Raw genomic sequence first — 20,440 nt, 5'->3', positions numbered from 1 at the left:
CCCATAAACAATCACACTAAAACTCTCGTTTTGTTTTTAATCTGGATTTTTAGGAGCACAGAACCTAAACGCAGGACTGCCAATAACGGGATTTTTTTAAAAAATATTGCAACAATCTCAATTGCTGCGTCACTTTTCGACTGCTGCAACCTCTCCCGAGAAGGGTTTTATTTGGCGTTTTCCTGCAGGCACCCTCCCTCCCCGGATTAGCAGAGAATAATCCCATTGAATGCACTGCAGGTCGCATACCTACGCGCTGGGTGGCTTAATACAAGGCTCGGCTCCCCTCGCGGCTCCCCTAAGGGCTCCCACCTTTGCAATGCACGGCTCGGAGTAGAGGGGACGGCAGCCAATCGTTGGAAAGGGAGCAAACGACGTCCCGCCTCTGCAACCGGCTTGTGTGGCTCAGGTTGTCTTTCACTCAAGTCTTCGGCAAAATTCTCATGCCTGGTTACATAAACACCTGGATGCTGCCCTCTAGCGTTCATGCTTTTAATTTTCACCGCAAGGTGCTCTTTTCTCTCTGCCTGGTTTTAGAATCATAGGATTGTACACAGTGGTACCTCGGGTTACAGACGCTTCAGGTTACAGACTCCGCTAACCCAGAAATATTACCTCGGGTTAAGAACTTTGCTTCAGGATGAGAACAGAACAGCAGCGGGAGGCCCCATTAGCTAAAGTGGTGCTTCAGGTTAAGAACAGGTTAAGAATGGACCTCCAGAACGAATTAAGTTCTTAACCTGAGGTACCAGTGTAGTTATAATATTATTATTTATACCCCACCCATTTGGCTGGGCTTCCCCAGTCACTCTGGGAGGCTCCCAACAAAATATTTAAAACACAATAAAACATCAAACATTAAAAACTTCCCTAAAAAGGGTTGCCTTCAGAGGTCTTCTAAAAGTCAAATAGTTGTTTATTTCCTTTGGAATTATATGAGTTGGAAGGAACCACGAGGGTCATCTAATCCACCCCTCTGTAAGATGGGGCTCAAACCCACAACCCTCAGGTTAAGAGCCTCCTGCTCTACCAAGATATTTGCGAGCTACTTTTTAAAGACAGGAGCAACAACATAGCAAGTGGCATTGTTTTTTGTTTCGTTTTAGTAGCACGTTTCAGCTTTTTGTTGAATAAAAAAAAAAACACGGTCTTGGCGAGTTTGTAATGAAAATCCAGGAGTGGGTTTTGAATTTAGGTGCATGTATCAGCCTATTGTTGGGAAATGACTATCGAGACACAAATGCAGCCTTCAGCTCTAGTAAGAACATTTGTCATCCTCCTCTGTTATCGCTCGTTACTTTTCGGTGCCCAAGGAACAGGGCCGCTGTCAAACCTAATGACATGGAAGACATTTAGAGAGATCCTGTGCTTAATATAGGAAAGTTAGAGGATTTTGGCTTGGCCTCCAATTCTGATGTAATGCGCCCTTCCTTCATCCCACTGAAGCAATCTTTGGAATGGAACATTGGCATCCCTCTGCCTCGGGAGACAATGGAAGAGTGAGCCTTCAGGGGTGGTCGAAGCATTGGGGAGTTACAGCGCCTGCTGTGGCCGTAGAGACCGGATATGGGAGAGACATGTTTTGTTGCGACCAGGGCAGATGGTGTCTGGTTGTGCTGCTGCAGCAGCACTGTGGCGTTTCTTCTGTGTTCCAAGCACTGTGATCGTAAAATACCATTTAGCGTAATTCTCCCTCCTTCATCCCATTAATCCCAATCTTTGGCAAGGAATGTACAACACAACCTTCTCAAGGACTGAGTCAATTGTTGCACTTTGGAGATGGGACCACGTTGTTGCCTCTTCTTTTTGCATGGGCAGCTTCAAAGCTCACCACCACCACCCTACTGGGTAAAAATACTTCTCATGTAACTATGTACAAAACCACACTGTATGGACAAAAAGAGAGCTATCCTCACCGATACAACATGGAGGCAGCCATTTTTTAAAAATGATAATCTGGCCCTTTGGACATACAACTGCACAATTGTAAAAATATTTTTTAAAGGGTGTGGCAGAGGCGATGCAGTGTAAATATGCTTGGAATAGCTGCAGAGTGTGTTAAAACAAGAAGAGAAAGTGGCCTTCTCTCCACCTTGCAAATACTCAATTTATTTGTGATGCTTTAGAGCAGTTTCCTTAAGATTTCTCCATCATTAGCCAAAATAATCTACCGTAATTTTCGCCCCATAGGGCGCAACGGCCCATAGGGCGCACCTAGTTTTTTGGGAGGGAAATAAAGAAAAAAAATTATTTTCCCCTCCCCCCAGCCTGAGCTTCCCCCGACCCCAGCCCCCAGAACAGGCTGCTATCTGCAAGCCTAGGGAGCCTGGCGGGAAGTTGTGCAGCTCTCCCACAGCTTGCGGATAGCTTCCTGAAGCTTGGAGAGCAAGAGGGGTCAGTGCGCACCGACCCCTCTCGCTCTCCAGGCTTCAGCGAAAGCCTGCATTCGCCCCATAGGACGCACACACATTTCCCCTTCATTTTTGGAGGGGGGAAAAGTGTGTCCTATAGGGCGAAAACTATGATACATATAATTGTAGAGTTGGAAGGGACCACAAGGATCATCTAGTCTAACCCCCCTGCATTGTAGGAATATTTTGCCCAATGTGGGGCTCAAACCCACAACCCTGAGATTAAGAGTCCTGTGCCCTACTGAGCTATTCCCTCCTTCCTACCTTGAAACATCCATGTGGGAATAGGGATGGGCAAGTCTGTCCCACCCTAACTTAATTCCAGCTGCACTTTAATATTTGCATTTCTGAAGTAGGACAAGCACTGACAGGAATCTTCCTCTTCCATTTTAAGAATGAATATGGGGAGTTTTCTACTCCGAGCCTCAGGGTCTCAAGCTTCCAATCTGCACAGTTATTCAAGTATCTTAGGGAAGTGAAGTGATAGAACAAGAGAATATGCTTTTGAGCTGAAAACAGGGTTATGGTATGGTGACTGAATGTCATTCGCTGTGTGAAAAAAAATGAATGCTTTGGCAAAGAAAAAAGAACACAGAAACAATGCAAAAGTGAATAATTTATTAGATCTTTAATTGAAACATTTTCCACATCCACTATGTGACTTGCTGCAAGGTCTTCCATTGTTTAAAAGCACACAACACACCTAAGGTTAGCAGAACATTTGTGTTGTGTTTTAAATACATGGTAAATGCTTTTACGCACTGTTGAATAGTTCGGCTGACCGTGCATCTTCTTCCCAGAGCTTGAAAGACAGGGAACTCAAAACGAACCTGGAACGATTTAAAGGCGCATTGAAAACACACATTTCTAAAGTAGAAAGCTGAAAAGTTTGGATAATAAGAAAAACTAAGGCTAAGATACAGAGAGCTTGTGAGCAAAAGTTTGCTCCCGCTATGAGCAAAGAGAGTGAGGGAATTTTTACCAAATCCGTCTTTCCTCAAAAACAACAAAAGCTGTTCCAGGGGTTTGGGGAACCATTAGGAAGAGTATGGAATGCAATAGAGGGTGGCTGCAGGAAAAAAGTTAGCAAAAACTGCCCTACAACATCCCGTCAGGATGGGACCCATGCAGACCCCTCCTTTAAATAGAAAGAGCATTTCCTTTTGCAGGGCTGTGGTTTTGAGTTCTAAGGGATCCAAGGCTAAAACTGTCTGTGAAACAGCTGTATTTTACTGTAATGCTTATACAGAAGATGGCGCTGGCCTGAAAACAAATTAGAAAGCAGCAAGAAAGACTAAGTAGAAGATAATTTAGTTTGCTCCATTTATATTGCTTCACTTGCTGCTCTCTATCCAGTAAGGAGGATTACAAAAACCAGCTGAAGATGCATATTGTATTACTTTGCTATGGAGGTGTTGCAGTTTTCCTCTGGACACCATGAGATTGGAAGACGGATAAAAATATAGAGTTGAGGCCAGATCTTCAGCTGGTAAACAGCATTTAAAACTCTACCAACGTAAGCAGAGGGGTTTACACTTGCTGAAGGCCTGGCAGCCCAAAATTGCGCTACTGTTAATATGAGGAATTTTTTAAAAGTACATTTTAAGGCTATAAACTTCCATGGGTAAGTTAACAAACAGGGGCTATGTTTAGTAAAATAACAAACTATCACTAGAGATCTGCTAAGAGAACACTAGAACTTTTTACTAGAAAAAAAAGATGTATATATACAAAAAAAGGATACAGCAAGAAAGGATACACTTTGCATGACACAGTATTACTGCAGTATTTAGGCAGGAATGTTTCTAAAGAAGAACAGCAGAATGCGGTTTAATCCTTTTATTCTCTGTTACAGCTTTCATTCTTTAGACTACCTATTTTAAAACAGTGGTCATTTTTAAATCTTCAGACCAAATGCACCAGGAACTCGGGAGAACAGCTCTGAATCCAATACAAAGAATATAGTATTAACTATTTGATCAGTACAATGCCAGAATGCGCACCAGAATTCTGGCTTTTTGCCATGTTCAAAAGCTAAGCATTTCTGTCTCCAGTGTAGTTTTTGCTAGAAGTTAGCCAGCGCTAGAATGTATTAGCATGGTCCCGCTACAATTCTGCTGGCTACCCAGCCATAACAAATATATCTGTTAAAAATATTATATGGGAAATGATGCATCAGGAGGCCACTTATCATGAGACAACTTTTGTCTGCTACTTTTGCTCTTTTTTAAGCATAAAAACCAATCGGGAAAGAGTGGTTTTTGTAACATTCGTATTCCTTGAGTGGAGCTTATCTCCTGCTTATGGCACTGTGCTGCACATTTGCTATTCTGGTGAGATCAGAGGAGGAGAGAAAAAAGAGGATTTCTCCAATCTTGCACTGATCCTTGGAGAGAGACAAACTTGGAAGGAGACAGAAACTTGCCTCTGCTGTTATGCAGAGCCAAAGAAAGTCAAAGTTGAGAATCTGTGCCTCCCCCTTCAGAAGGAGGGCAAGCACAATTTCTGACTGGCTACCAAAGCTACAGGACCCCAGCAATAAGAAATATCCGTCTTTAAAAAGACACTGCAATGCAATGGATACATTATTTTCATCTGTAGCTATTTTTGCTAAACAACTGATGGAAATTATACAATCGCTTTAGCAAAGGATACAGGGTTACGGAAGCCAGTAACACAACAGAATGTAATTTTATTTATAAAGGTCAAACTTCAGCAGCGTGCTCAACCTGCAATTTGCCAGTTTTTTCCCCATCTATGACCACCAGCAATTCAGGCTGGTAAACAAAAACGAACGTTGTGATTACTGGAAAATATGGATGAAAACACTCAAAACCAACACTCCGATTTGCCTCCAGATGGTCATTTGCAATACTACAAGCATACTCGACTGGCTAGATGTGTCTTTTTTAAAATGAATGGGCATCTGTGTCTAGGGCCACCTGCTGTTAGTTATTGCATCTTCAAGAAACTAAATCCTAGGGGCAGTTTACAAACATAAAATATGCAGTATCATAAATGATAACAAAGCGATTATAGCAGCCATACAACTTGATCTTAGATCAAGGGCCAGAGACCCCACAGTTCTAGGAGAACAGTGGAAGAGGAGCCCAAAGGCCAAATTCGTTTGCGCTCTGACATTCTATAACTGATGACACAATGAATGCAAAAGGTTATATTTATAAAAAAATTCTCAGCCAGAAAGAAAAAACGTGCTGCTGTGTTGATCAAGCAGAAGTTAGAAGTCTTTTATTAAACCAGCTCGTGTTGGTGGTCAAGGCCTGTTTGTCACCAGAAAGCAAACCTGTGTCTGGATTGTGCCGCTTCAATGACACATTGATGGAACGTTGCCCACACAAGGAGATTGCTGTTGCACATCAAAAGTTGGCGCATCAGGAAGGAGGCTAGTGGGGAACGCATCTCACCACCTAGTTTTCTAAGTCAAGTCTAAGTCAGGTTCACCACTTCAGAGGCAATGAAGCCATGCTCTCTGTGTTTTGCATTTTTTTTAAGCTAGGAGGGCAAAATGGAATACAAGGGAGTTTACTTACCTTCAGGGTCTTCTCCCCTTATCTTTTCTCCTTTCCTCTTTGGGATCCGGCTTTGGTCTCGCGGATCGAGCAAATTGCTTGGATTTTATTAAGGAATAAAAGTCTTGGCGGCAAGCTTTAACAAGAACAATTTATAAGCAGCGGGGGGGGGGGGGGATGCAAGAAACAAAGACTATGGGACACAAAAGCATCACAAAATTACGATACTTCTTAATCTCTATTTATTAAAACTCAAAAAGCTTGTTAGACCACCTCAGCTGGAGATGGGAGAAAAACCTACCTCACTTTGCCTTCTTAGTGCTGCAGAGAAAGATTTATGTTAAAATAATTGTTGCTGTGTTGATGCAACCAGAACCAAGACATTGTGGAGCCGGAAAGAGGAATGGAGAAGAGACTGGAGTGGTGGGTGGAGTTGGAGGGGTGTATGTGAAGCAGGAGACAATGAGCAGCATGCACTAATACACTTTTGTTCATGATAAGCTATGGTTTATTTCTGACTATGGCTTACTACAGAGGTGGGAGCTGTGGCCCCCTCCAGCTATTTCTGGACTGTGACTCCCATCATTCCTGACCACTGGCCATGTTGGCTGAGGCTGATGTGCATTGGGAGTCCAACAGGTTCAGCAGCCCTGGCTCACTGTCATGTGCAAAATGGGCCAGTAGCTGTTTTAATAACTGGTTTTCCATTTTTTAAAAGCAAAAAAAACAAAATTTGTGGATGGTTTGATTGCCTTGATCAGGCGTAGGCAAACTCTGGCCCTCCCGATGTTTGGGACTACAATTCCCATCATCCCTGACCACTGGTCCTGTTAGCTAGGGATGATGGGAGTTGTAGTCCCAAACATCTGGACGGGCAGAGTTTGCCTGTGCCTGCCCTTGATTTTCACTCCATGACTTCACTGGGTTCCACTCAACCCAGTACAAGAAGCTGGCTGTAGAGAACTACATAGGAGACAAAAGTTTGAGGGCTGTTTTAGCGAAGGCAGCCAGGAAAATAAGTGTATTCCTTTGGTGGCAGTGGAGAGGGCTGAGGAACACAGGAAAAGGGCAAATGAGTGAGGGACTCTGCTAGCTGGTTCGCTCCCCTCCCTCTCACCTGCGCTGCGACAACCATGTCTTCTGTTTGCCTACAATTTAAATGGGGACAAATAATTTGCATAGAAACCTTGCTACCAAAAGCAAGATTCTAAAAGCAGGCCCAATATTTAACTGAAAATGAAATGGAAAGCTTTTTTTTTTTTAAGAAAAGGATACGACCACCATAGGCTTGTCAAATAAAACATATCCATTGACTTCTTTCAAAGCTTTTGCAGCTGCTCCTTCATTGGGAAGCCCAACAAATGCTTGTCCTTTCATACGGCCTTCTTTCATTAAGCGTATATCAAACCTAGGATAAATTGCAAGACGTAAATGCTTCAGCTGCCCAGTACATATCGCGACAGATGAAGGAAGGAGCCATGATTTGTTTCAGTAGTTCTCAATAGGACTACAGAAGAGTCCTGCTGTACAAACAGCCTGCTCAGGTTCTTGCCCGATTCTGACAAAACAGGTATCTTCTGATACATCACTATACATTTCAGCTTCCCAAGCTGTGGCACCCATGGAATAAAATTGCAGTTCTGTTACTAGAACAACATTCTGTAATAGAATTACAGTTCTCTTAAAAGAACAGCATCCTCACTTGGTACATGTCTACTCTCTTTCCCACACCCCTCCTTTGCAACATCCTTAGCTATCTTCCCAATTCTCCTAATTCCTTTCTCCATGCCCTATTTTTTTCCAGTGCACAATTTATCCCTTCCCACAATCTCACTTTCTCAGCCACATTTCTCTGACTTGACTCTCTCCTTCTACACCCCAGTGGCTTCTTCTCTCTCTATTGTCACAAGTAGTATAGGCCCTCCCCATGCCCACCCTGCTGCTCTCAATCCTAATGTTTCATTATCCTCTATGATCCTCACTATAGTCTTTCATTAAAAAGGGTGCTGGACTCCTCTACTGGAAAATAGGTGGAAACATACAAGTTCATGGATATATCATTTGGCTCACCAAGTCAAGAGCGGCTCAACCTACGGAAGAAGTCACCCAGCCATCACTTACATTATACGTTCAGTTTCTGATGAAAAGTCAACGTATCTTCCAAAGATAAACTTCAAATCCTGGGATTTAAATAAAAGCAGAGCAGGAAGAGTTAGCTACTTCTGTGGAAGGAACCAAACACTTTCTGCTCAATTCCCACTTACCCTTTCTTGAACTTGTTTAGAAAGATTCTTCACGTAAATTCTACAATTTGGCTCACCAGGCTCATAATTTCTGAAGACAGCAAGAGTTTCCATTTCTTGAGCACAGAAAGAAAAATATATAGCTGTAATCTCCATTTTAGAAAATAGGCTTAATTAAATAATTAAAGCTGATTCTCAACAGAATGTATATTTGATGTGAAAAAACCCAAATCAACTAAGCAATATAGCCAAACAAGCTCATCACATTTAAATAAAGCAACATCCTCATTGCGTGTCATAAAAATACATTAATGGTAATAAAATCACCTTTATGGGAGACTCTGCCTTTTTCTAGCTCTCTTTTAGAAACAAATTCCGAAGGTATTTCGTCGTCTTCTTCTTCCTCTTCTGTCTCTTCTTTATGACTGGAACGGAGAGCGGGTAAGATTTTTCCAAATCCTTCACCAGATATTTCATCAATGGCTGCATAGATGTCTAAGACAATTAAACACAGAGAACGTTTAGTTGGGACGTGATCCTGAGACACAAGTGACCTCAACCAAATTAAATACAAGATAATGTGCTACAATTCATGTACATATAAACACGTTTTAGTTGACACACACAGCATACCATTGTTTTGCTGCTCCGCCAAGCTTTTCTGAAGAATGCCAGGGCTCTCTGAAGATATGTGAAATTCAATTTTTTTGAGACCTACAGGGTGTGGCTGCTCAAACACATCTGAAGGCGACAGGGCTGGGTGCAAATTGCTGTTCAAAAAGACAACATTAAAGCTTCATTTAAAGCTTCTTTACAAGAAAGATTATGCACAGAATTGTTTACTCCTTAATGATTTTACATTTCTTTAAAGGGATTGCAAACAGGGTTGCTAAGTTCGTTACAGGTAAGAGTTGTAAGCAATATTCTGGTAATACTGTTTTTTTCTTACAATATAGTGCTATACACAATCACACCGCTGGACAATCTATATTTTTGCTTCCTGAATAATTCTGACAGTTCAGTCAGGTAATTTCTCAAGGTATCTCAAAGGAAGTGCAAACTAAGTACTCATTACATAGCAATGATCCACATTCAATACTCATATATCCATACCTGTGGGAAGCAAGCTGGGAGACATTTAATAAGTCTTTGATCTTTCTCCTTTTTCTCGTACGGTGCGGCTTTGTTGGGATCCGTCGTTTGGGTTGGAGGGTTGCCAATTCCATCAGCTTTGTAAATCTGAATTATTAACATATTGAATACTTTATTGGAAAAAAGGTATTTCAACAGAAAATATGGGGGGGGGGGGAATAGTTAAACTTATCAATGAAACAAACCTCTCCCCGCCCCCTCAGAGTTTGGCTTTTAAAAGAAGACTGCTGCAGACAAGCTGATGTTGGCTATCCTGCCATTTCTTCCACCCTTAACCCTGGTAGACCAGCCTTTCTCAGCCTGTGGGTCCCCAGATGTTGTTGAACTACAACTCCCATCACCCCTAGCTAGCCAGGCCAGAGCTCAGGAATGATGGGAGTTGTAGTCCAACAACATCTGGGGACCCACAGGTTTGAGAATTGCTGCTGGTAGACGGAGAACTGGGGAGAAATGATTGGGTAACACACAACACTGCCCTAAGAGGAGTCTGGTAAATGAAAGAGAAGTAGCAGCCAGAGCAGCTGTCTCCTTTGGATAATGTGCTGATGAAGTGCAGTGAAGCTCAAACCTCACCACACAGGAAGGGAAGTGGCTATTTCTCAGATCTAAACTTGCTATAAGAAAGGGATGGGAAGAAGGGGGCATCTGAAATCAAGATCAATTTTGCGGGTCTACAGACCAAATTAACCCCTATCAAGTTAAAGGTGAGGTATGCTTTCCCTACCCATTCACTTCTTTGAATTACACCAGTTGAGTCCATGCTCTATAGGTCTTCAAGGGCAAGGCCGTATATTTAATGGATACGAGATGTAAGTATTTGGCGGAAGCACCACACAAAATGCAGAGAAGAGTATTTTTTAAAAAGAACAAAACAAAACAAAACAACCCTACATTGATAGAAGAGTTTGGATTTGATATCCCGCTTTATCACTACCTGAAGGAATCTCCTTTCCCTCCCCCCCCCCACAACAAACACTCTGTGAGGTGAGTGGGGCTGAGAGACTTCAGAGATGTGTGACTAGCCCAAGGTCACCCAGCAGCTGCAGGTGGAGGAGCAGGGACGTGAACCCGCTTCATCAGCTTACGAGGCTACCGCTCTTAACTCCTACACCACACTGGCTATCAATTAATTGATACTCAATTATGGTTAAAATATACTTTTGAAATACTTTTAGCAAGGTTTAAAATTAGTTGAAAATATATTTACTGCTTGATAAAAGAAATCTAGCAGTCTCTCCATAGCTCGTACTAAAGTGGGCTTCTATGTTACTGCTATGTATTCAAGAAAGAAAGAAACAGAGACATTGATTACTAAGGAACAGGCAATTCCTAAACTATGGATTCCAATCCCATAGTTTAACTATTTGCAGTTTTATTTTGTTGGGAGCCAGCCAGAGTGGCTGTGGAAACCCAGTCAGGTGGGTGGCGATGGCTTCTTCTTCTTCTTCTTCTGACTGCAAAATATCACTAACTCATTGCAGGCAGAGAAAAACAAGGACACCAACCTTTACGCAGGGAGCAGCAGGCTACAAAATATCACTAACCTTTCTTTTTCCTCTTCATCAGCACTTTCATACTCAGATTCATCTTTGCTCGAGTCCTGACTGTCCTCCTCTTCAGGCAAAGGAGGTTCCTCAGGAGGCAGAGGGGGAATAGGAGGCGGTAAAGGGATATACTCTTCATACTAAAGGAAGAATAAAATGTACAACCTTTTTGGTATTTCAGTTGTTAACAGTTCAAATGCGAGTGTGTGTGTGTGTGTGTGTGTGAGTGAGAGAGAGAGAGAGAGAGAGAGAGAGAGAATATATATAGTATACTCAACAAGCAAGTGTTCTGCGCCACAGTCTAGTGATTGACATTATTTTATCACATACCCTCTTGTGGGCAGTGATAAGAAAGGGTTTGGACAAAAGGCCATAGCTACTGCATCATTCCTGCAGCACACCCAGGAAATATGGGTCAAGAGTGGAGACTGTGGAAAGAACAAGGTTAAGAATATTTATGTATCCATGTGCAATTTATCCCACCATTGTACCAACAGAACGTGGGGTAACCACAATGTAAAGTGCAGATTTAGCTGTTGTGAGGGATGGACAATATGCTTTAGCAGATCTCGAGTACAGAGTTTGACTACATCAATTGCATCTCTTCTTCTTCTCTTTCTTCTAAGAGTCAATATACAACTCAATATATTGAACTTATATTTCAGTAATGATAGGAAATTCCCTTTTTATTTTTCAAAGCACACCTTTTATGGTCCACTTGATAATGAAGAACAGGACCCAAAGATGGAGTGACACTTCTAACTGAGGAGTTGCAAAAGCAGTTTGATATGGCACGATAATCAGCCGTTGAAGGGGGGAAAGCCAAAAATTCCACTAGGTTCACACTCCCACTTGGATCCTAGCCAAAAATGTTAAAGAAAGGGGTATCTTAAAACTATAAATACAGTAGTACCTCTGGTTATGAACTTAATTTGTTCCGGAGGTCCACTCTTAACCTGAAACCGTTCTTAACCTGAGGTACCATTTTAGCTGATGGGGCCTCCCATTGCCACCGGCGCGCGATTTCTGTTCTCATTCTGAGGTACAGTTCTTAACCTGAGGTACTACTTCCAAGTTAGCAGAGTCTGTAACCCAAGGTATTTGTAACCCGAGGTGTCTGTAACCCGAGGTACCATTGTACAATGTTGCATTTATTCACAGTGCTTCAAGTAATAACAGTTTCATACCATAGGAGGTCGAGGAGTAACTGGCCCAAAGGGAGGGGGAAGATTCATTTTGTTCATAAGATGCAAAACCTGAAAGATAACAAGAGCAACTTAGCATCTTCTCAAAGTACTCAAATATGAATACTTGAGTAAACATGCCATTAATTGTCATGGGACGAATATTATCCTTGCCACAACCGTTCAAGTATTCTGCATAAACCAAAACTTCTTGCGTATTTTATAATGGTTTTATATTTCCCATAGCTAATGGGCAGGAAATATTTCATCTGAAGATTAAAATGTCAGTTTGCATTTCTTAGTACAGAAAGTATTGATCTGATGTGCAGAGATCTTTCCTATTCTAATTAATTCAAGAGGGTTCTGGAAGCTTCTCTGTGTGAAAGAAACAAGCAGAAGGTTAATGATGTTTGGGTTATTCCTTCAAAGAAGCTGCATACAGCTGGCTTAAACTGGTTCTCTTATCTTTTTCTGTCAAGGTGATGCTGTCTATAAAAAGAGGCCAGAAGGAGCCTGGGTTTCTCTCTCTTTCCATCTGGTGTGGTGTTCTGCACAGTGATGCCTCGCAAGACGAAATTAATTCGTTCCGCAAGTATTTTCGTCTTGTGAATTTTTCGTCTTGCGAAGCACGGTTTCCCATAGGAATGCATTGAAAATCAATCAACGCGTTCCTATGGAAACCGCCTTCAGACCAGGTCCGGGGACAGTCTGTCCCCCGACCTCTTCTGAAGGCCGGCGGGGGGCAAAAGCCTTTGCTTCCCCCCCGCCTGCCTTCCCGGGACAGCGGAGATTTCTCCGCTGTCCCAGGGCGATTTTAAAATGCTGGCGGGCAGCAGCGAAGCCTTCACTGCCGCCCGCCAGCATTTTAAAAACCCCGGGACAGCGGAGGACTTCTCCGCTGTCCGGGGCAATCTTAAAATGCTGGCGGGCGGAGAGGAATTCTCCGCTGTCCCGGGGCGATTTAAAAGCTCCCGGGAAGGCAGGCAAGGGGGTGCAAAGACTTTTGCCCCCCGCCAGCCTTCAGAAGAGGTACAGGATCTCTTCTGAAGGCGGGTGGGGGGCAAAAGTCTTTGCTCCCCCCCACCTGCCTTCAAAAGCTGTCCGGGAGCATTTTAAAATCGCCCCGGGACAGCGAAGGAATTCTCCGCTGTCCCGGGGCAATTTAAAAGCCCCCGGGAAGGCAGGCAGGGGGGACAAAGACTTTTGCCCCCCGCCTGCCTTCAAAAGCCGTCCGGGAGCATTTTAAAATCGCCCCGGGACAGCGGAGGAATTCTTCGCTGTCCCGGGGCGATTTAAAAGCCCCCGGGAAGGCAGGCAGGGGGGACAAAGACTTTTGCCCCCCGCCAGCCTTCAGAAGAGGTCCAGTCTTTGCTCCCCCCCCCGCCTGCCTTCAAAGGCCGCGTTTCTCCGCTCTCCCGGGAAGGCAGGCAGGGGGGAGCAAAGACTTTTGCCCCCCGCCGGCCTTCAAAAGAGGTCCAGGACCTCTTCTGAAGGCGGGCGGGGGGCAAAAGTCTTTGCTCCCCCCCGCCTGCCTTCAAAAGCCATCCGGGATAGCGGGAAGCGCTTCCCTGCTATCCCGGACTGCTTTTAAAATGCTGGCGGTGGGGAGCAAAGCCTTTCGGCCCCCGCCGGCCTTCCTGGACCTCTTCTGAAGGCTGGAGGGGGGGGGGAAAGGCTTTGCTCCCCACCGCTAGCATTTAAAAGAGGTCCCTGGAGATTTCCCTATGGGCTTTCTTCTTGCGAAGCAAGCCCATAGGGAAATTCGTTTTGCGAAGCGCCTCCAAAACGGAAAACCCTTTCGTCTAGCGGGTTTTTCGTCTTGCGAGGCGTTCGTCTTGCGGGGCACCACTGTACATAGTATGCAGAGTTTTTACTACTCTGGATCAATAGTTCTACTCTGGATCAATAGTGAGTAGAATACATGACATAAAATTCTGGAACCATAAAAATGAATAATTCTACAAGTTAAAATAAGTTGTGCTTGCCAGACAGAACTAGATTTAATATATCTACCTAATGTGATTTATTTAAGGACTTTTTTCTCACAGGGAGATGGGATACTGGGATAAAATAATTTGGCGATACAGTGAGATATATGTACAACAATTATAACAGAAAGGGTGTAAAATCTTGACCTAGGCAGTAAAACAATATCAACTAGTTTGGACACATTTGAAAATATGGTTACATACTTCCAAGCATCTAAAAGTATGGACTAGAAGTTTGCCATTTTAAAAAAAATGGTCAGAAAGAAATTTTAAAGAACCGTGTGATTTGTCATTTAATACACTGAGTAAAACTTAGCTGAATACCACCCCTAGATTCTACAATGAACATGCATATCCTACCTACTTCTGCCATGGAATCCATGATGGCACACATATAATCCCAAAGCAAGTAATCCATTCAGGCACTGATAGACATGCATATATTGAGCAAGGTGGTAGCTGCATGGTACCTTCAGACCATAGCTTATAGCTTTGACGGCTGAAAACAGTGCTTATGAGAACATACTAAAAATATTCTTACTGCTAAAGGTGATCCAATAACTCATACTGAAAGTCTTTGTGAGGTCCTTTGCAGTCACTTTCAAATTAACTGATGCCACTACAAACTCAAATAGGAGTGGAGCGATGCAACATTCACAGCAGAATCCTATACAAAAGCAAGTCCCACTGAGATCAATGGAGCTTATTTCAAAGAAGCAGATACAGGACATAAGCCCTAGTCAGTAATTTACAGCTGCTTAAAATAACAATTCGGCAATACCATACTAATAAGTATAAGGTTTATGTATTGAATTCAGGTTGGGGAAGGGGATCTACACTTACCTGCACATAAAACTTAGGCACACTTGCCAAGGCATTTGCTATGTTGGCTAGGATTGTACTGGAAGGCGGGGGGTATCGATATTTGAGGCAAGAATTTATAGGGAAAGTTAACCTGTGAGGGGAAACAAACCAACCTTAGAAACAATTCAAACCTATTAAAAAAAAAAGCTTCACTATGCAGAAGAGTTCAATATTTAGAGTTTAAAAGCACCAAACAAAGAAACCCTTAGCTCACATACCAGCAATTCTGAAACATGAGATATCCGTGATATCCAGGGATTAATAAAAATATTTACCAACCACGGGATTGTAATGCTTCTCTTTGTTGAACAGCAGCCCCCAACACTACAGGAGACATTTGAAACTAAAGGGAATTTCAAAAGCATGTTGATCATAGAACTGGGAGGTCACCTGGCCTAACCCTTACCCAGTGCAAATACGCAGTAGGAAAAAATGTGCGTGAGCAAGCTGCTACACACTCGTAGTAGCTCTTAAATACCAGACAGAGGTTTGTGGAGCCCTCAGAAAACTAAGTGTGGCAATCTTTTTAGCACACAAATCTGCTCTGTTGCTTATCACATCTACTGAAAGTTCCATGTCCATACAAGTATCTAACATTGGTTCTCCCAATGTTGCTGAACTCTGAACTATCGCTTACTGACTGGGGCCAATGGGAGTTGGAGGTAAACAGCATCTGACAAACTGCAGGTTAGCTACTTATATTGTTGTCAGTAGCAGGAAAAAAACATACTGAGAAAAGGGTAGTGATATAATTGTAGGAACAGAGAGGATGCGATTCATTCTTGGAAACCAAGTTAAGAAAATATTACTGCTCTCTCATAGGTTTGCCTAAACATGTTCACAAATGGTTTACAGGCCAGGATTCAACAACAATTTTTGTATACAAAATCAGAACTCAAGTACTAACCCATGGCTAGGAGCAATTCCACTTTCTATCTTCAGGCAGCCTAGATCTTTCTGTTCTTTCTCTTCTTTCACTGGTTCTTCAAGGCTAAAACACACACAAGAGCAATCTACTACATTATGAGGTATGTTGAAATAACCCTAACTGTAAATGAACTCCACTGTGTTTGGACAAAAAGTGCATTAAAAAAAAGAGCCACCAATAAAATTTGTTGTTGTTCATTCTTTACTCGTTTTTATCTAAATGAAGGACAATAGTAATAGGGGTAAACATAACACAACATAAATGACTAGATATGGAAGTTTCTATAAAGTCATAACTCTAATTTTGGCTCATAAATATCAATCCCCACTCAAATCTATTTTGTTCAATTGCTGAATTCTGTGAAGTAGCCGTAATTTATATTCCAATAAAGGTGATGAATAAGATGAATCCATATATGTAAAAATCTGCATTTTTGATTCTGCTCAGTTCTCTTCCCTTCCTATGTTTGCTCAGTGAAAAAAAATCAAACAGAATTGTCTTTGTGGCAGATACGCTCCTAACTTCTTCTGTCCCAGTCCTAGACAATCTAACCAAAATTTATCTTTGAATGGGTCAAGATCTGCCAAGTATGATGGTCACACGGTAAAACAGAATGGAAAAGCGTATCTGCTATGTAACCACAGGAACCTAGCCCAAATAAGGCTGTAATCTGAACCCCACTTACTTGGAAGTCCTACTGCATTCACTAGTACTTACTTCTTGCACTTCAGATCTACAGTATTAATACAATGGGATCTAAAGAAACAATCTGGATCCTCCTGTATCCACCACAGCAAAGTTTGAAGAAGGTGGTTTTGGAAAATATTTTCAAGAATCTTAGAAATATTTTATAAGCCCACTGAATTTGAAAATTACAGAAGCATCTACATACCTTTTGTCCTTCTCACTTTCAGAAGATTGGCTAAGTGCACAAACACTGTCTTGGTCCTTTGCATATTCAACTACCAGAGTGTGGCCTAGAAGGTTCAGCTGATGCAATCTCGATAAAGCCTTCAATTGAACACAACATGCAGTTAAATCAACTAACATTTAAAATGCACTCTGACCCATCAACCTCTCGGTTTATTCCTTTCTTCTCCCGCCTTGCAATTTACTTTGCCTAAAAACTAAGCAACATGGAGAGAAAGTTTGTTTGGGGGAAGAGCAACAACTTTCCATTTAATCCATCTTAATGACCAAAACGGATAATGTCCCGACCGTTGCCTACAATTTTATACCAACTTACCAGCGAGAAAGGCATGCTGAAGATCAGTGAGAATTACTTCTAGTTGCAGAAAAGACTTGCTACACATGCATAAAATTGCACTGTTAATGACTATAGGATTTAACTGCTTTCTTGCTAGTTCTTGAACTGGACACTGAAATGTACACTTCTGTTCCGATAATGTAGGTTACATAGATTTGTGGTTTATATGGGGCCAATATGCATATATTTTATAAATTTCCTACTCCAGGGATTTTACAATTTTAAGTTAGATAGAAGATAGAAGTTAGGAGAGGCAAAGTTAAGATGACAACAGAATGTGTGTCATCTTAATACAGAAAGAGCTGTAAAATATAAAGCTAAGCAACTCAATATATTTTCTGTTTCTCTACAGCAGGCTTCCTCAGACTCAGCCCTCCTGATGTTTTTGGCCTACAACTCCCATGATCCCTAGCTAGCAGGACCAGTGGTCAGGGATGATGGGAATTGTAGTCACAAAACATCTGGAGGGCCGAGTTTGAGGAAGCTTGCTCTACATCTTGAACACTTAGCGGGTGGCCTGCATTTGCACATTTACAAGTTAATCAGGCCTGTTTTAATATTAGCATCTAATATGTACACACAGTCATCAGTACCATACTCTGTTGTCTTTATGCTAACAGTTAATATTCATTTGCTAAAGTGTCCTTGCTGTTTTCTAACAACACCTAAATATGTAATTATCTAAAGCATTTTGGAGGAATCTTATTCAAGCATGAATGCTCTTAAGCAAGTCCTCCCTCCAATCTTAATGGAGTTTATTCTAAGTAGATATACAAACAATCACAGCCATACAACGCAATCCTCAGAAATAAATCTCATTGAAATCAATGGGGTTTACTCCCAAGTAAACAGGGTTAAGACTGCAGCCTTAGACTTATCTTCATCACTTTGTTTTTGTATTGAAAGGCAGACCTCTTGACCTACAGCCATAGAACACTACAGCAAAAAAAGAAATAAAAGAACAAAGTTCTGTAATGGTCTCAAATACACACCTGAGTAGCTGCATTTTCATTTGGAAAAGTAGCAAAAGCAGTGTGTTTCTGAGGAGGGGAAAGAACATGCCAAACGTTGATTTTCCAATATAAGCAGAGAGAACATTTAACACAAATTATCCAATGTATTGCAGATTTTTTAAACATGAATGTGGCTGCACCTAAAGGCAAAGCAGGAAGGGCAACCATCTTTCTTTCTCCTCCCCTTGTTAGAACTGGAACACCAAGAAAGAGAGTCTAAGATGTGGAATCAGTATTTGTATTTATTTGATTCAATAAATACACGTGCCAATGTTAGCAAATGGTCAAAGTGTGTGTGTATCCAAACAAGTGTGTTAGTATTATTTATTAAATTTCTGTGCTGCCCTATAACTGTAGATTACAGGGCAATTCTCAGCGTTAACATCACAATCAGGGCCGGATTTTAGGTTTGATGAGGCCCTAAGCTATTGAAGGTAATGGGGCCCTTCATATGTCCAGCTGTCCTTTGTCAACAACAAATTGTTGCTGTTTTTTGCGTTGAATATATGCTGTATGGTTATTTATGGACCTAATAGGTATCTAAAGCCATTTGCCCATAACAAAATATGTATTTTCTCAAAGTAATTGTTGAACTGAAATACAATTAAGAAGAAGTATATGGGGGGGAGGCACAAGAGAGTGGGGCCCTAAGCTATAGCTTGTTTAGCTTATACGTAAATCCGGCACTGGTTCTGCCGCCGTAGAAGCTTCTTCTGCCGCCCAAGGCAGTTGCCTCAGTCTGCCTAACGCCAGAGGCGGCTCTGGCCTCGCGGCTGCCTCAGGCGGCAGAAGTCTCCCGAGGGCGGCATTTCACGCCTCGGCCGCCCGCCCGCCCCAGCCGCGCCTTCCCTACCAGCCTCCCGCGGTCGGACAGGACCCGCACGGAAGCGGCCCCGAAGTGCCTCAGCAAACTCTCCTTCTCCGAAGCCGTCAGCGAGGCGGGGAGGTGCCGCACTAGCAGGATCCGCCCGCTTCTCCCCGGCCGCGGCGGCCTGGCCGTCTGCTCCGAGCTGGGCGCCGCCATGACGCCTCGCCGCACGGACTGAGCATGCGCACTGCAGCAGCCGCCGGGAAGGAAAACCTCGGAGGAACGGGTGGGAGAAGTGGTAACCTCGCGAGAGTGAAGGCGTCCTCAGGAGGGCGAGGACCAAAGGGAGCGTCCCGTCGCTCTTTCGATGAAGAACTGCGGTAGTCAATCGAAGTGGAGGGCTGCTTTGCTCTTTGATAGCAGGCGAGCGGAAGACTTTTCGCTTGTGTCAGTGATGATGATGATGATGAAGAAGAAAAAGAAGAAGTTGTTTATAGAGTGTCTAATGATGCCCACAGAGTGTTCATGGCTGATGCCTGCGTTCAGTTTAGTACCGGAAGTTTAAACTGTTTCTCTAGATGCCCTTTGGATTGGGCATGCGCTGTAGGGGAAAGGGAGGTGGTGTTCAAGTGCTGGCGGTAGTAAAGCAAAGCGGCTTCAGGTCGGTTTCCAGCCTTCTCTGTTTCTCAAACTTAGGCTCCCCCACCCACCTATTGTTGGGCTACAACTCCCATGACCCTTAGCAAGCAGTATCAACGATCAGGGGTGATGGGAGTTGTTGTCCAACAACAGCTGGGGACCCAAGGCTGAGAAACAAAAAACCATCGCTCGTTGCTTCAGTAGATTTTGAAACTGATGCTGTGCGGGTCTTGCTTCTATTTTTTTTGTGGACACGCAGTAAACCTTTAACGTTATTCATCTGATCAAAGGCTGTTAAACAAAGGCTTTTAAATAAATTTCCAGCCGATCTATCTTCATGGCTTTTTGATTAATTTACTGATTTAATCCATCTATCCTTATAGCTTTTTGATTAATTCACTGATTCAATCCACATACGTTCAGCATACCAAATTATGAAGGGTGGAGACGTAGTGCTCTCAGATGATGCACAATCTGTTGTAGATATATTTAAAACAACTGACTTAAAAAAAATGTGTTGCCTGATTAATCAGGGACTGCTTTTAATTAACCAAAAAAGAAAAGGCTAAAAGGTCGCAAAATCTGCTAGACGCTTCTATAAAATTATGAATCCTGGGAGGTGTCCCACTCTTTTCTACTGTAGATACAGCTGTGCCCATTTTCCTCCTCTTGGCATTTGGGGTAGATAGAATTTAGGCCTTTTCTCTGTCCTTAGAAGTAAGAAAGAAGCTGATGTTTATATAAGATACAGCATAAGGGCTCTCTCTGTTAAAGATAGCATTGCACATATTTCTTACTAGTAATTCAGAATTTAATGCGCTAGAAGAAACTCACTAGTAACTATGTTTTCTTCCACCTTTTTTGGGGGG

The 20,440-nt window shown here is 42.6% G+C and overlaps 1 protein-coding gene across 4 annotated transcripts; it reads right to left on the bottom strand.

Moving 5' to 3' along the window:
- Window positions 1–3,012: 3,012 nt before the first annotated feature.
- On the bottom strand, window positions 3,013–19,492 carry RNPC3 (RNA binding region (RNP1, RRM) containing 3). Of its 4 annotated transcripts, none has more exons than XM_083743468.1 (15): window positions 18,978–19,492; window positions 18,104–18,151; window positions 16,737–16,855; window positions 15,824–15,907; window positions 14,896–15,007; window positions 12,068–12,136; window positions 10,881–11,020; window positions 9,298–9,423; window positions 8,818–8,954; window positions 8,512–8,679; window positions 8,206–8,300; window positions 8,063–8,121; window positions 7,217–7,349; window positions 5,959–6,039; window positions 3,013–4,216 (listed from the first exon to the last, which is right to left on the bottom strand). In XM_083743468.1, exons 1-14 carry the CDS (start codon window positions 19,146–19,148, stop codon window positions 5,965–5,967), a joined length of 1,536 nt encoding a protein of 511 aa, XP_083599594.1. In that variant the 5' UTR covers window positions 19,149–19,492; the 3' UTR covers window positions 3,013–4,216; window positions 5,959–5,964. The 4 variants fall into 4 exon arrangements, with proteins under 4 accessions (XP_083599594.1, XP_083599595.1, XP_083599593.1 ...); XM_083743469.1 differs by having other exon boundaries at window positions 3,013–3,241; XM_083743467.1 differs by having other exon boundaries at window positions 5,963–6,039.
- Between the last annotated feature and the right edge of the window lie 948 nt (window positions 19,493–20,440).

Source organism: Podarcis gaigeae (assembly GCF_964106915.1).
Source record: "Podarcis gaigeae genome assembly, chromosome: 6".
NCBI lineage: Eukaryota > Metazoa > Chordata > Lepidosauria > Squamata > Lacertidae > Podarcis > Podarcis gaigeae.
Note: the sequence above shows the minus strand (reverse complement) of the source record. Positions and strands in the feature narration are given on the sequence as shown.